At 44.8% G+C, this 14,575-nt stretch overlaps 1 protein-coding gene across 1 annotated transcript in view; it reads left to right on the plus strand.

The window, feature by feature from the left end:
• Positions 1 to 14,575, plus strand: part of LOC126291690 (atypical kinase COQ8B, mitochondrial) — a 120,046-nt gene that overhangs the window by 39,742 nt on the left and 65,729 nt on the right. The window contains exon 5 of the mRNA XM_049985315.1: positions 14,330 to 14,555. Coding sequence (XP_049841272.1) covers positions 14,330 to 14,555 — 226 coding nt within the window. The remainder of the gene's footprint in view (positions 1 to 14,329; positions 14,556 to 14,575) is intronic.

Genomic DNA, 14,575 nt, shown 5'->3' on the forward strand with positions numbered 1-14,575 from the left:
TTGGGTCCCATACACTGGAGCAATGTTTTAGGAGTCATTGCATTTTCCCTGTATCCTGCCAATGAATTGAAGTCTGCCATGTGTTTTAACTGTGAGTGAACCTGTGTGATCATTGTTTTACTTTCCTACTGTTGTTGTTGTTTTTGTTGTTGTTGTTGTTGTTATCATTGTTGTTGTTCTGTCCATGCTACTCTCTACTGTGCAAGCCTCATCATATCCAAATAACTACTGCAAAGTACATACTTTTTGAGTCTGCTTATTGTATTAATCTCTTGCTCTCCCTATATGATTTTTACCTCCCATATTTCCCTCCAATGAAAAGTGTGTGTTCCTTTGATGTCTCAAAGTGTTCCCTCAATCAACCCCTTTTTTTAGTCAAGGTGTACCTCAAATTCCTTTCCTTCCCAATTCTACATCCTTATTAGTTACTTAATCTAACCATTTAGACTTCAGCATTTTTCTGTAGCACCACATTTCAAAAGCTTCTATTCTCTTCTTGCATCAAATGTTTATTGTCCATGTTTCACTTCCATACGTGTCTACACTCCATACAAATACTCCCTGCGGGTCTGGGGGTTAGAATAGGCCCGAGGTATTCCTGCCTGTTGTAAGAGGCAGCTAAAAGGAGTCTCAAATGTTTTGGCCTTCTGTTATGGTCCCCTGTAGGGTTTGACCTCTATTCTCCAAAATTCTTCCGAAGAGCAAGCCAACTGGGAAAGGTGCCTTACATGGTGCATCGTGTCTATCGTGCACTGAGACCTTCAGCATTTTTTTTTTTAAATCATTGTGGCTTTGCAGTTTTGCTCATTCTCCAGCTGTTGGGTAAGGACACCATCCTAGCCAGTCCATTATGGTGGGGCTGCCATGTACTCTATTGGTTGTAGCCCCCTCACTACACAGGTACCGCTCTGCTGATGCCTGTGCCATTAACTCCTCACGTGTGCCAAGGAGTAGATGCCCATCTACCTGGGGCTTCAGGACTCCTGGCAATGGCCATCCTGCCAGGTGGCCTTTGCTGAGGCTGGGTGACACCTGTTGGTAGTGCTCCTGGTCAGAGTGGGTGGCATCCGGGCAGATGACACACCATGAAGTGGACGTCATCTCTTGTTGGTGGTCAAACACCAGCAGTCTCTAAGCAGTCAAGGTCTCACTTTAATGCAAAGAAGTATGACCCCATATCATTCCCCTCACTGGCCATGCCATGGGAAAAACGCCAGGCTAAGGATGGCAGTGAACCTTATTCACCTCAGTACCTCTTCAGTACGAGAGCTGATGGGGAATCCCTTGTGTCGTTGAAGCCTCAGTGTTTTTGAGGAGCTTTTGGAGAAAAAGTTTGGGGAGGTGAAGGGATTGTTGAAAATGCGATCTGGGTCAGTCTTGATAAAAACTGCATCTTCTGCCCAGTCATGTGCATTACCCACCTGTAACAAGCTGGGGGACGTTTCTATTTCCATCATGCCCCATAGGAGCTTAAATATGGTCCAGGGTCTTATATTTCACAGGGACCTTTTTTTGCAGTCAGAGGGTGAGCTGCATGCCAACTTAGAGCGCCGAGATGTTCATTTCGTCCAGTGCATCCATAGGGGGACCAAAGGATAATCAAGTGGCCACCGGTGCCTTCATCTGTGCCTTTGAGGGTGATACATTACCCGACTACATCTGGTGGGGGGCACTCCTATCCCTGTTGCTCTCGCAACACCTACTTCAGGAGCAATGCCCCCCCCCCCCCCCCCCCCAACCATCGGGGACATCAGTCCCCACTTTTCATCTGGAGAAATATCAGTCTTCTTCGGCTCCTCTCACTCGGAAGGGGTCCCTTGGGTCACTCCCTTCCCACGTTCCTGCCAGTGGAATATAGGACACCCGCCCGTGGGGCTGACGTGTCTTTGGGTACCTGACCCCGATAGGTGTCCCTGCATTCGTATAAATGGAGTGTTATCTGCTGACACAAATGCACTTGCCGAGCACTTTGCTGCGCACTATGCTCAGGCCTCTGCGTTGGAGAATTCCCACCAACCTTTTGTACCCTCAAACGGCGGATGGAAGGGAAATTCCTCTCGTTCACTACACGCAACAGTGAACCGTGTAATGCTCCATTTAGTGTGTTGGAGCTCCTCAGTGCCCTTGCTCGTTGCCCCGACACGGGTCATGGGCCAGATTGGATCCACACTCAGATGATTAAACATCTCGTTTGATTGCCAGTGACATATCCTCGTCATCTTCAACTGCACCTGGAGCTATGGCGTATTTCTGTTGCAATGGCGGGAGAGCGTTGTCGTTCCTGTGCTCATATCCTTGCCACATTATATGAGTGGGATCTCAGGGGGCCCGCTCCCGATTTTTATCCAAAACTTCCCGTCTCTCTGTACTTTCCATGTCCAAGTTGGTGCCTCTCATAGTTTCCCCATATCCAGGAGAAAGGGATCCCACAGTGTTCTGTTTTTAGTGGCCATTAACAGCCTAGCAGCAGCTGTAGGGCCATCCGTCCCTCACCTTTCTGTATGCAAATGACTTTTGCATTTCCTACTGCTCCTCAAGTACTAGTGTAGCTGAACAGTGCCTACAGGGAGCCATCCACAAGGCGCAGTCAGTTTTCAACTCCGAAGCCGTGTATTGTGCAGTTCTGTCAGCATCATATCACTCATCCAAAACCATAACTTTACCTTGATGATAATCCACTCACTGTAGTGGAGACATATCAATTCTTAGGACTGGTTTTGAATGCCCGATTGACTTGGTGGTCTCACCTTCATCAGCTTAAGGCCAAGTGCTGGCAGCCCTTTGATGCCCTCCGCCGCCTGAGCAAACCACCAACTGGGGTGCAGATCGCTCTACACTGCTGCAGCTCTACAGAGCCCTTGTTCAATCCCACCTGGACTATGAGAGTCTGGCTTATGGTTCAGTGGCACCCTTGGCATTGCGGTTGCTAGACGCAGTACATCACTGTGGAGTTCAACTAGCGACAGAAGCTTTTGGGATGAGTCCGGTGACCAGCGTACTTGTGGAGGCTGGAGTCCCTCCATTGCAGGTCAGGTGTGCCCAACTGCTCACCATTTATGTCGCACACACTCGTAGTTCTCCTGAGCATCCCAATAACCTTCTCCTTTTTCCAACGATGGCGGTTCATCTCCCACATCGGCGGGTCTGTCAGGGCTTACGATCGCGGTTCGCTCCCGATCCCTTCTGTGTGAACTAGAGTTCTTCCCTTTACCATCTCCCCTCCAGCTCCATTAGCCTACACCTCCATTGTGTATACCTAGACCGCAGCTTCGTATGGACCTTTCGCATGGCCTTAAGGACTCAGTTTTTCCCGCGGCTGTCACTTCCTCTCGATTCTTGATGTGTCCTGGGGCTCAATGGCTGATGGTCATGGTGGCTTCGCCTATGTTCACAAAGGACATTTTGAACAGTGCTCCTTGCCAGGTGGCTGCAATGTTTCCACTGCAGAGCTGGTGGCTGTATCTCGTGCTCTCGGGGCGGGAGGCGGCGGCGGTGCAGAGCTGGAAATCCCTCATGATGCAAGCCTAGGAGTACTGTATATGCCTGTCATGGTTGGTGTACAGCAACTCTGGGCAATGATTTACTGGCCAGGTAACAATTGCTCTGTGGCTGGTTAGCACCATAGGGAGAGCCCCTGTTCAGAGTTGGAAGTACCATAGCAGGAGAATCCCACATGAAGCACATTAAACTTTCTTCTGCAGGTGGTCACAAGGTCCCAACAGTCTCTTCAGTTGGGGCAATTGTCATAATGCAGAGAGATACAACACCACAGCATTTTGTTCCCTGTCTAAGACAGGGGAAGAGGGACAGATCAGACGTCCTATTGCGAAACACTTTGTGTGATACTTGGTATGTACTCAGAATGGTGGAGATACTTCTACTGCAACAGAATCATTTTCTTTTTTGTCTGGGAAAGTAGAGTGTAATGGAAATATGTGGAATGATTCATTATTAATTGAAACTTCCTTTGCTGCCCAATTCACAGCTCTTCAGGCATGTGATCGCCTAGCTGACATACCTGTGTTCATTGTCACATACAAAACTTTAGGCATGGTCATTCAAGGAATGATCTTCCACAGAGATCTTACACTCCAAGTAGATTAGGAGCTCCAGACTAATCTCCAGTGGTGAGACATACATTTTATCAGATGTGTGCAAAAAAAAATAGATACAGACACCTTTATCTTAGCCTTTAAAGGCAATGTCCTTCTGGAGAAAGTTAAGGCCGTATTGTACAGGTGTGATGTGAAACCATAAGCCCCACTGTCTATGAGGTGCTTCACATGTTTATGCTTTGGGCATATGTCGTCCTGCTGCATGACAGACCCAAAATTCAGCTGTGGACGACCACTCCACAAAAGTATTCCTTGTGAATGCCCACCTGTATGTGTCAGCTGCATGGAACATCGCCCTCTAAGTTTGCCAGTTTTCAAGAGAGAACAGAAGACAATGCAGCACATTGTAGTATGTGCAGGTCATTGTCGTGCAGGGGTGTGGGTAGTTGGCAGTTGTGTTGAGTCACAATTTAACCAGGCCGCCATGTGTTAAAGTAGTGCCTGCCTGGGTATGTGGCATTGATTTTTAATTACTTGAATTATTTCAAGTCTTGGCATTTTTGTTGGATTACATTATGGCGTTTATCTTTTGAAATCTTTTAAGGAGGTTTTAAGAACTTCATTCCATTTAAATCAGTTTTAAATTTCCTGTTAAATTGAAAGTTTAATTTTTTATTTTAAAAAAGAAGAAAGTAAGAGGTTTAACAACATTATACTGCATTGTTGTTCGAAGGAACTTCACAGGAAATATCAAATGGTATTCCACGGCCTGAGTTTTTAATGTGTGATAAATATTTAATAGAAGGTAGTTACATGGCAATTAATTCCAGCACCTTTCCTACTCTGCAAACCTAGCTGTGCCCACCATGGTCAACAAATATATTATTTTACTTAAAGAATGGTTTGACTGCTACAGTTTCTTGGGTTGTTGTTGGCTGATCACTGTGTTTGCCATCCTTAACCTTCTCTCTCCCCTGAAAGACACTGGACTGTAATCAGGAGGATAGCTACTGAAATTCTCATAAGCCTTCCAAGTTTGTTTTTTATGATTTCCCTAAATCGCTTATGGCAAATACCATGCTGGTTCCTTTGAGAAGTACACTGCTGATTTTATACTCCATCTTTGCCCAATCCAAACTTGTCCCATGTCTCTGATGTTCTCTTTGTTGACAGAATATTAGAATACATGGATAAGAAACAGGCCTTCTGCAGATAGCTATCATTAGAAATATTCAAGTGTCATCAGGCCCTGCTGGCCATGGCAGACTTTCGCATTCAGTTTGTTATTTGGGTGATTCGTGCTCATACTGTGACATATTTTGGGATGGAAAAGGTATCCCCTTGGTCGTGCATATAGTTACAAGTAAAAAAGTATTGTGCGACATGCAGAGAGTGGTGAACTGGTGCTTACACAGTTAATTATACTGATGACTAGAAACCTTGGAAAGGAATGCCTGTCTTGAAAATAAGAAAAGTGATAAATAGAATAGCAGACAGAGATAATGAATTAAGCCAATCATGGTAATGCTGGTCCTGTGTGAAGAATGAACGAGAGACAAAGTTTTTATATGTATGTGGAAAAGCAGATTTTAGGGAATTCTGTGGTAAGTTGTGGACTGGAGGAAGTGATCGCATGTATGCACAGCCACCAGACTCATGCTGGAGGCCAGGGACTGACTACAGATATAATATGAGGTATGTTTTGTAAGCAAGTACCATTTTGAAATAAAAAATAAAACAAGTAGAATAATGGTACCTGCTGTGACTCAACATCTCCACTATATGGTGAGTAGCAATCTATCCTTTTCTTACTAATCATATTTTTGCATTATAGCCTGTATTTTAATCTACTGTTCTATGTAAATCCCACCAATATTAAGTCACTTATCATATCATACAATCAGCTTTGAATACCATCGTTACAGAAATCTCTTGCCTGGTTAGGTAACAATTGCATAAAGCACACTTCTTGACATTTGAGGAAACTCATCACATAATGCCAAAATTGTAAGGTGTTTCTTCTCTCTCACTTTTCCACTGGCTAAATTGTCAGTGATGACAGAAGATCATCCACTTTGTCCTTTATCGTGCACTTTCACGTGGTCATCTTCAAAATCTCTCACCTGTTTCTGTACCATCCTATCATTCATAATGTTTTCACCATACCCTTCAATGAAGTGGCAACAAATTTCAGCTGCTTTCACACATTTAGCTCGAAGGGAAAAAAAAATTCACACTGCGTATTTTGCAGTCCCACAGGATTCTCAGTTGGAGGAGGCATTTCAAATACTCACAAACCTATTTAAACACGCTGAATATTGGTGGAACGTAGAAAAGTAGATTAAATTACAGGCTGTCATGTAAAAATAAAATTGCTCTTGTTTTATTTTTATCTCAAAATGATACTTATTTAAAAACCATGCATTGTATTTTGTTTACTAACAGTACACTGATATAGTGAGCTGGACAGAAGGCACTGTAGATAGCCCCTGTGTCAGCAACATTCCTCATGTGCTGTGCTATGTAATCCATTCCCCCACTTTAAACCTTGTTCAAGCAATCCAAATAGTGCTGGACATTCTTATTCATTTGTGCAATTAACTGTTGATGAAGCTTATAGATTAAACATTCTCTCTTACACATCTCATGATCAGCTGAAATTTGCAGCATAACTCCCTCCAAAGCCATTGTAAAAATGTTGATAGAATGTGAAATCTAGGTCTGGCTTGCACACCAGGAAGATGTATGATAAGCATAGGGCAGTCTCAAAGTCAATGTTATTCCCTTTACGTAGCAGGCACCATTAAAATTTAAAACCCCAATATTCTCTTTTCCTTTCACAAAATCTTAATAACAGTTACCTGTCTCAGTACTGGCTCACATTAAGACTTCTGGGTCAGTTCAGATATCTTTGTTGCTAGAAACTATGATTTGAAAGAGAATTTTGTTGCTTCTCCTATGCCGCATCCTCACCCATCTCTCAAGTAACGTTACACTACCTTAATAATTGTAACAAGCTCCAATCATATACTCAGCTGTCTTTCTTGCACCAATTCTTCCTCTGAGCATTACAAAATTTTCTGGTGCATTCTATGTGATCTTGTTTACCACATAAAAGTAGCATGTGTGAGGTGTGTCCAGAAAGAAATTTCCATTTGGTGACAGAAACAGAACAAGTACAGATACAGAAAAATTATGCAATGGGGCAAAACTACCAATTGGAAACTTATCTTTCTACATAGCTCCCTCCATTTTGTAGGCACTTCTTATACTGTAGTACAAGTTTTTCTATGATTTCCTTGTAGAATGTGAACCATGAGCTACCATGTTGTTTAAGCTCATCATTGCCATTGAATGTTTTACCACCAACAAATGCTTACAGCTCCAAAATGAGACTGAAGTCAATAGGAACGAGGCTAATGCTGTGTGAAGAGCAGTCACACTGGCTCCAGTCAGTCCTGTAAGAGTTATCATGTCTTCAGAAAGAAATTTTTTCTCTCCAGTGGAGTGTGAGGGTAATAAGAAACTTCCTGGCAGATTAAAACTGTGTGCTGGACCAAGACTCGAACTCGGGACCTTTGCCTCTTGCAGGCAAGTGTTCTACCTACTAAGCTAACCAAGCAAGACTCACGACCCATCCTCACACATCACTGCAGAGTGAACATTTTATTATGAAAACATCCCCCATGCTGTAGCTGTGCTGCCTCCACAACACCCTTTCTCCTGGGAGTGCTACTCTTCCAGGTTTCACAGGAGAGCATCTGTGAAGTTTGAAAGGTGGGAGATGACATACCGGCTGAAGCAAAGTTGTGAGGACAGGTTGTGAGTTGTGCTTTGGTAGCTTAGTCAGCAGAGCACTTGTCCGCGAAAGGCAAAGGTCCCAAGTTCAAGTCTTGAGTTGGTACACAGTTTTAATCACCCAGGAAGTTTCTTGTCATGTCTTGTTTGCAAGGTGAGGTCAGACTTTGTCATGAATCAAAACAATACTGCTTGTGAGCTTTCTGCGACGCTTGTTCTATGTTGGGCTTCACACTTTCATAATTGTCTTACGATAAACATTTGCATCATTTCAGCTTACATTAAAAATGCATCAGTAGAAAACTCTGCACCTACATTATTGAGGTGTTAAGTTTTGCTTGGGCATAGTCATTACTGATTGTTGTTTCTAATGAGGATTTTCATAAGTGACCCAAGTCTCATCCCCATTGCTTTGCTCAAAAACTCATCACTATTTTTGTTGTAACATGTCAGAAAGCTGAGTGCAATCCCAAGATGCTATTCTTTTATGTTGCTCTGCAGGAGATGTTGACACCCAAAGAGTACATAGTTTTCAAAAATTCAGTTTTTTAATCAACAATTTCATGAAGAAGCGATCTTGAAATTTGCGGAAAGTTCTTAGGCAGATTGGTTACTGTAAACTTTTCCTTTTAGTTCTTCAACTGCACTGACTGGTTCCTCATTAATCAAACATGAATGTCCACATCGTTCATCATTGTGCACTCAATTACGTCCTTCATCGAACCATTGGGTCCATCTACTTACCACTAAATCCCTCACTGCATTTTCCTCATTAGTCTCGCAGCAGATCTGTTGATGGAATATTGACTGGTTTAGTGTCCTTTGCATTCAGAAAACGAAGTACAGATCTAGTCTCTCAAGCAATAGTGTTATCAGCATATTTCACCATTCTAAATATGCACTTTACAGCATAAATAATAAAGAAAACTCATGTAATCTCCTTCACCTGGAGTCAGAGACTGCGCCACATGCATCAAAGTGTGATTATAATGCAGCTGCGGAAAAAATTCAGACGGAGCTTACTTTGGGGACATACCTTGTGTATTAGAATTTAAGCTTTGTATAGGTAAAGATCATCAATTCCCAACAACCAGTCTTTCCTTTTCATCCTGTCCTCCAACCATCACACATAGTAGAAATTTTGTCTAAGTCATCTTGTATCATATTCATCTACATCTACATCTACATTTACATTTATACTCCGCAAGCCACTCAACGGTGTGTGGCGGAGGGCACTTTACGTGCCACTGTCATTACCTCCCTTTCCTGTTCCAGTCACGTATGGTTCGCAGGAAGAATGACTGTCTGAAAGCCTCCGTGCGCGCTCTAATCTCTCTAATTTTACATTCATGATCTCCACGGGAGGTATAAGTACGGGGAAGCAATGTATTTGATACCTCATCCTGAAACGCACCCTCTCGAAACCTGGCGAGCAAGTTACACCGCGATGCAGAGTGCCTTTCTTGCAGAGTCTGCCACTTGAGTTTGTTAAACATCTCCGTAACGCTATCACGGTTACCAAATAACCCTGTGACGAAACGCGCCGCTCTTCTTTGGATCTTCTCTATCTCCTCCGTCAACCCGATCTGGTACGGATCCCGCACTGATGAGCAATACTCAAGTATAGGTTGAACGAGTGTTTCGTAAGCCACCTCTTTTGTTGATGGACTACATTTTCTAAGGACTCTCCCAATGAATCTCAACCTGGTACCCGCCTTACCAACAATTAATTTTATATGATCATTCCACTTCAAATTTTTCCGCACGCATACTCCCAGATATTTTATAGAAGGAACTGCTACCAGCATTTGTTCCGCTATCATATAATCATACAATAAAGGATCCTTCTTTCTGTGTATTCGCAATACATTACATTTGTCTATGTTAAGGGTCAGTTGCCACTCCCTGCACCAAGTGCCTATCCGCTGCAGATCTTCCTGCATTTCGCTACAATTTTCTAATTCTGCAACTTCTCTGTATACTACAGCATCATCCGCAAAGATTCTAAGACTTACCAAGCGGGAAAGCGCCGTTTGATAGGCACAATGAATAAAACACACAAACACACACACAGGAGGACATCTCTGCTCTTACTCTTTGCCTTTAAATATGTCTGCTTGTGTGTGTGTGTGTGTGTGTGTGTGTGTGTGTGTGTGTGTGTGTGTGTGTGTGTGAGCGCGCGCGAGTATATACCTATCCTTTTTTTTCCCCCTAAGGTAAGTCTTTCCGCTCCCGCTCCCGGGATTGGAATGACTCCTTACCGTCTCCCTTAAAACCCACATCCTTTCATCTTTCCTTTTCCTTCCCTCTTTCCTGACGAAGCAGCCGCCGGTTGCGAAAGCTCGAAATTCTGTGTGTGTGTTTGTGTGTTTTATTCATTGTGCCTATCTACCGGCGCTTTCCCCCTTGGTAAGTCTTAGAATCTTTGTTTTTAATATATTTTTCCCATGTGGAAGTTTCTTTCTATATATATATATATATATATATATATATATATATATATATATATATATATATATATATATATATATCTTGTCTCTGTGTATGTGCAGATGGATATGTGTGTGTGTGTGCGAGTGTACACCTGTTCTTTTTTCCCCCTAAGGGAAGTCTTTCCGCTCCCGAGATTGGAATGACTCCTTACCCTCTCCCTTAAAACCCACATCCCTTCGTCTTTCCCTCTCCTTCCCTCTTTCCTGAAGAAGCAACCATCGGTTGCGAAAGCTAGTTATTCTGTGTGTGTGTTTGTGTGTTTTGTTCATTGTGCCTGTCTGCCGGCACTTTCCCGCTTGGTGAGTCTTGGAATCCTTGTTTTTAGTGTGTTTTTCCCATGTGGAAGTTTCTTTCTATTTTTTATTTATATATATATAACTCACCCTCCACAACCTTTCCAACAAACCTCAACCTCCTCTCATTGCACACAGACCCAGTCTCTCCCATCTACTCAATCTCCCACTTCCAGCTCCACTCCCCCCAACACCTCAAAATTCTAGTCAACACAATCTGGAACCACAACACCCCAATTCAGTAGTTAACCTTTCCTCCAAACCCCTCTCCCAATCCGAAACCTCTGTCCTATCCAAAGGCCTCACCTTCAGCCCCACTCCTAGGTTCAACCAAACTGCCCTTGTCAAAGATTTACTGTCCTACACTCGTAGTCTCTGCTGGAAATATCACTTTGCCACGAAGAAAAATAATCCTGATCCCACTCCTAATGATCCAACTCCCCAAGACACTATCCAAATTGAACTTTGCCTGCAACAGTTCCGTCCTCCATCACAGCGGGACCCACCTCCTCTTCCTCAAAATCACCCTCTCCAAACCTTCCAGGAATTTCTCACTTCCAGCCTTGCCTCTCAATCTTTCTTGAAAAACCTTAATCCTACTCCCAACATCACCACAGCCGAAGCCCACGCTATCCGTGATCTGAAAGCTGACCGATCCATCATCATTCTTCCGGCTGACAAGGGTTCCACGACCGTGGTACTTGATCGTCGGGAGTATGTGGCTGAGGGACTGCGTCAGCTTTCAGACAACTCTACATACTAAGTTTGCCAAGGTAATCCCATTCCTGATGTCCAGGCGGAGCTTCAAGGAATCCTCAGAACCTTAGGCCCCCTACAAAACCTTTCACCTGACTCCATCAAACTCCTGACCCCACCGACACCTCGCGCTCCTACCTTCTACCTACTTCCTAAAATTCACAAACCCAAACATCCTGGCCGCCCCATTGTAGCTGGTTACCAAGCCCCCACAGAACGTATCTGTGCCTACGTGGATCAACACCTTCAACCCATTACATGCAGTCTCCCATCCTTCATCAAAGACGCCAACCACTTTCTCGAACGCCTGGAATCCGTACCCAGTCTGTTACCCCCGGAAACCATCCTTGTAACCATTGATGCCACTTCCCTATACACGAATATCCCGCACGTCCAGGGCCTCGCTGCAATGGAGCACTTCCTTTCATGCCGATCACCTGCCACCCTACCTAAAACCTCTTTCCTCGTCACCTTAGCCAGCTTCATCCTGACCCACAACTTCTTCACTTTTGAAGGCCAGACATACCAACAATTAAAGGGAACAGCCATGGGTACCAGGATGGCCCCCTCGTATGCCAACCTATTTATGGGTCGCGTAGAGGAAGCCTTCTTGGTTACCCAAGCCTGCCAACCCAAAGTTTGGTACAGATTTATTGATGACATCTTCATGATCTGGACTCACAGTGAAGAACAACTCCAGAATTACCTCTCCAACCTCAACTCCTTTGGTTCCATCAGATTCACCTGGTCCTACTCCAAATCCCATGCCACTTTCCTAGACGTTGACCTCCATCTGTCCAATGGCCAGCTTCACACATCCGTCCACATCAAACCCACCAACAAGCAACAGTACCTCCATTATGACAGCTGCCACCCATTCCATATCAAACGGTCCCTTCCCTACAGCCTAGGCCTTCGTGGCAAACAAATCTGCTACAGTCCTGAATCCCTGGACCATTACACCAACAACCAGAAAACAGCTTTCGCATCCTGCAACTACCCTCCCGACCTGGTACAGAAGCAGATAACCAGAGCCACTTCCTCATCCCCTCAAACCCAGAACCTCTCACAGAAGAACCCCAAAAGTGCCCCACTTGTGACAGGATACTTCCTGGGACTGGATCAGACCTTGAATGTGGCTCTCCAGCAGGGATACGACTTCCTAAAATCCTGCCCCGAAATGTGATCCATCCTTCATGAAATCCTCCCCACTCCACCAAGAGTGTCTTTCCGCCGTCCACCTAACCTTCGTAACCTCTTGGTTCATCCCTATGAAATCCCCAAACCACCTTCCTTACCCTCTGGCTCCTACTCTTTCAACTGCCCCCGGTGTAAAACCTGTCCTATGCACCCTCCCACCACCACCTACTCCAGTCCTGTAACCCGGAAGGTATACACGATCAAAGAGAGAGCCACGTGTGAAAGCACTCACATGATTTTCTCAACTGACCTGCCTGCACTGTGACGCTTTCTATGTGGGAATGACCAGCAACAAACTGTCCATTTGCATGAATGGACACAGGCAGACAGTGTTTGTTGGTAATGAGGATCACCCTGTGGCTAAACATGCCTTGGTGCACGGCCAGCACATCTTGGCACAGTGTTACACTGTCTGAGTTATCTGGATACTTCCCACCAACACCAACCCATCCGAACTCCGGAGATGGGAACTCGCCCTTCAGTATATCCTCTCTTCTCGATATCCGCCAGGCCTCAACCTCCGCTAATTTAAAGTTGCCGCCGCTCATACCTCACCTGTCTTTCAACAACTTCTTTGCCTCTGTACTTCCGCCTCGACTGACATCTCTGCCCTTACTCTTTGCCTTTAAATATATATGTGTGTGTGTGTGTGTGTGTGTGTGTGTGTGTGTGTGTGTGTGTGTGTGTGTGTGCGTGTGCGTGTGCATGTGCGTGCGCGCACGCGAGTGTACATCTGTCCTTTTTTTCCCCCTGTCTTTCCGCTCCCGGGATTGGAATGACTCCTTACCCTCTCCCTTAAAACCCACATCCTTTCGTCTTTCCCTCTCCTTCCTGAAGAAGCAACCATCGGTTGCGAAAGCTAGTAATTCTGTGTGTGTGTTTGTGTGTTTTGTTCATTGTGTCTGTTCTGTTTGCTAAAAACTCTTCAATCCAGCCACAAAGCTGGTCTGATATTCCGTAGGCTCTTACTTTGTTTATCAGGCAACAATGCGGAACTGTATCGAACGCCTTCCGGGAGTCAAGAAAAATAGCATCTACCTCGGAGCCTGTATCTAATATTTTCTGGGTCTCACGAACAAATAAAGCGATTTGGGTCTCACACGATCGCTGTTTCCGGAATCCATGTTGATTCCTACAGAGTAGATTCTGGGTTTCCAAAAACGACATGATACTCGAGCAAAAAACATGTTCCATAATTCTACAACAGATCGACGTCAGAGATATAGGTCTATAGTTTTGCGCATCTGCTCGAAGACCTTTCTTGAAACTGGGACTACCTGTGCTCTTTTCCAATCATTTGGAACCCTCCGTTCCTCTAGAGACCTGCGGTACACGGCTGTTAGAAGGGGGGCAAGTTCTTTCGGGTATTGTGTTTCATACGCTTGTACCTCTGTTAATAGTCTGATAAGTCTCCTCCCCCCCCCCCCCCCCCCCTCCCAGGTGACTTTCCCGAACCCTCCCCATTTCCTAAACCTACAACCTACCTATCCATTTCTTTCAACCCTTCTGCAATAAGAAGGCGCCACTGGCTCTGAAAGCTTGCAAATTTCAGTACCTTTATGTGTGTTTTCTTCTGCCACCACTTGATGAGTGAATATTTTAATCTATCCAATTATACTATAAAGATCATCAGTGTAACACCTAACTGATTATAGGAAATTTGTACTTGCAAACTTTATGTGTAGCTTTGTGTCTTTTTGGCTTAAAGTTCTCCAGAACAAAATTCTGTTGCAGCTCAGTGAGATGGCCCGCGCTCGGCGTGTCCCCTCGTCTCGTGTGGGGCGGTTGGTGAGCTTCGGCAGTCTGGCGGCTGGCCTGGGAATGGGGGCAGTGGCCGAGGTAACGCGCCGCACGCTGGGTGTCGGGGGCACGGACAGGGACAGGGGTGGGACGCTGGACAATGTCCTGCTGTCAGAGGCCAATGCCCAGAGGATCGTCAACACACTGTGCAAAGTTAGAGGTGGGTATGAGCTACAGCAT

The sequence above is a fragment of the Schistocerca gregaria genome, chromosome 9 (genome assembly GCF_023897955.1).
Source record: "Schistocerca gregaria isolate iqSchGreg1 chromosome 9, iqSchGreg1.2, whole genome shotgun sequence".
Lineage (NCBI taxonomy): Eukaryota > Metazoa > Arthropoda > Insecta > Orthoptera > Acrididae > Schistocerca > Schistocerca gregaria.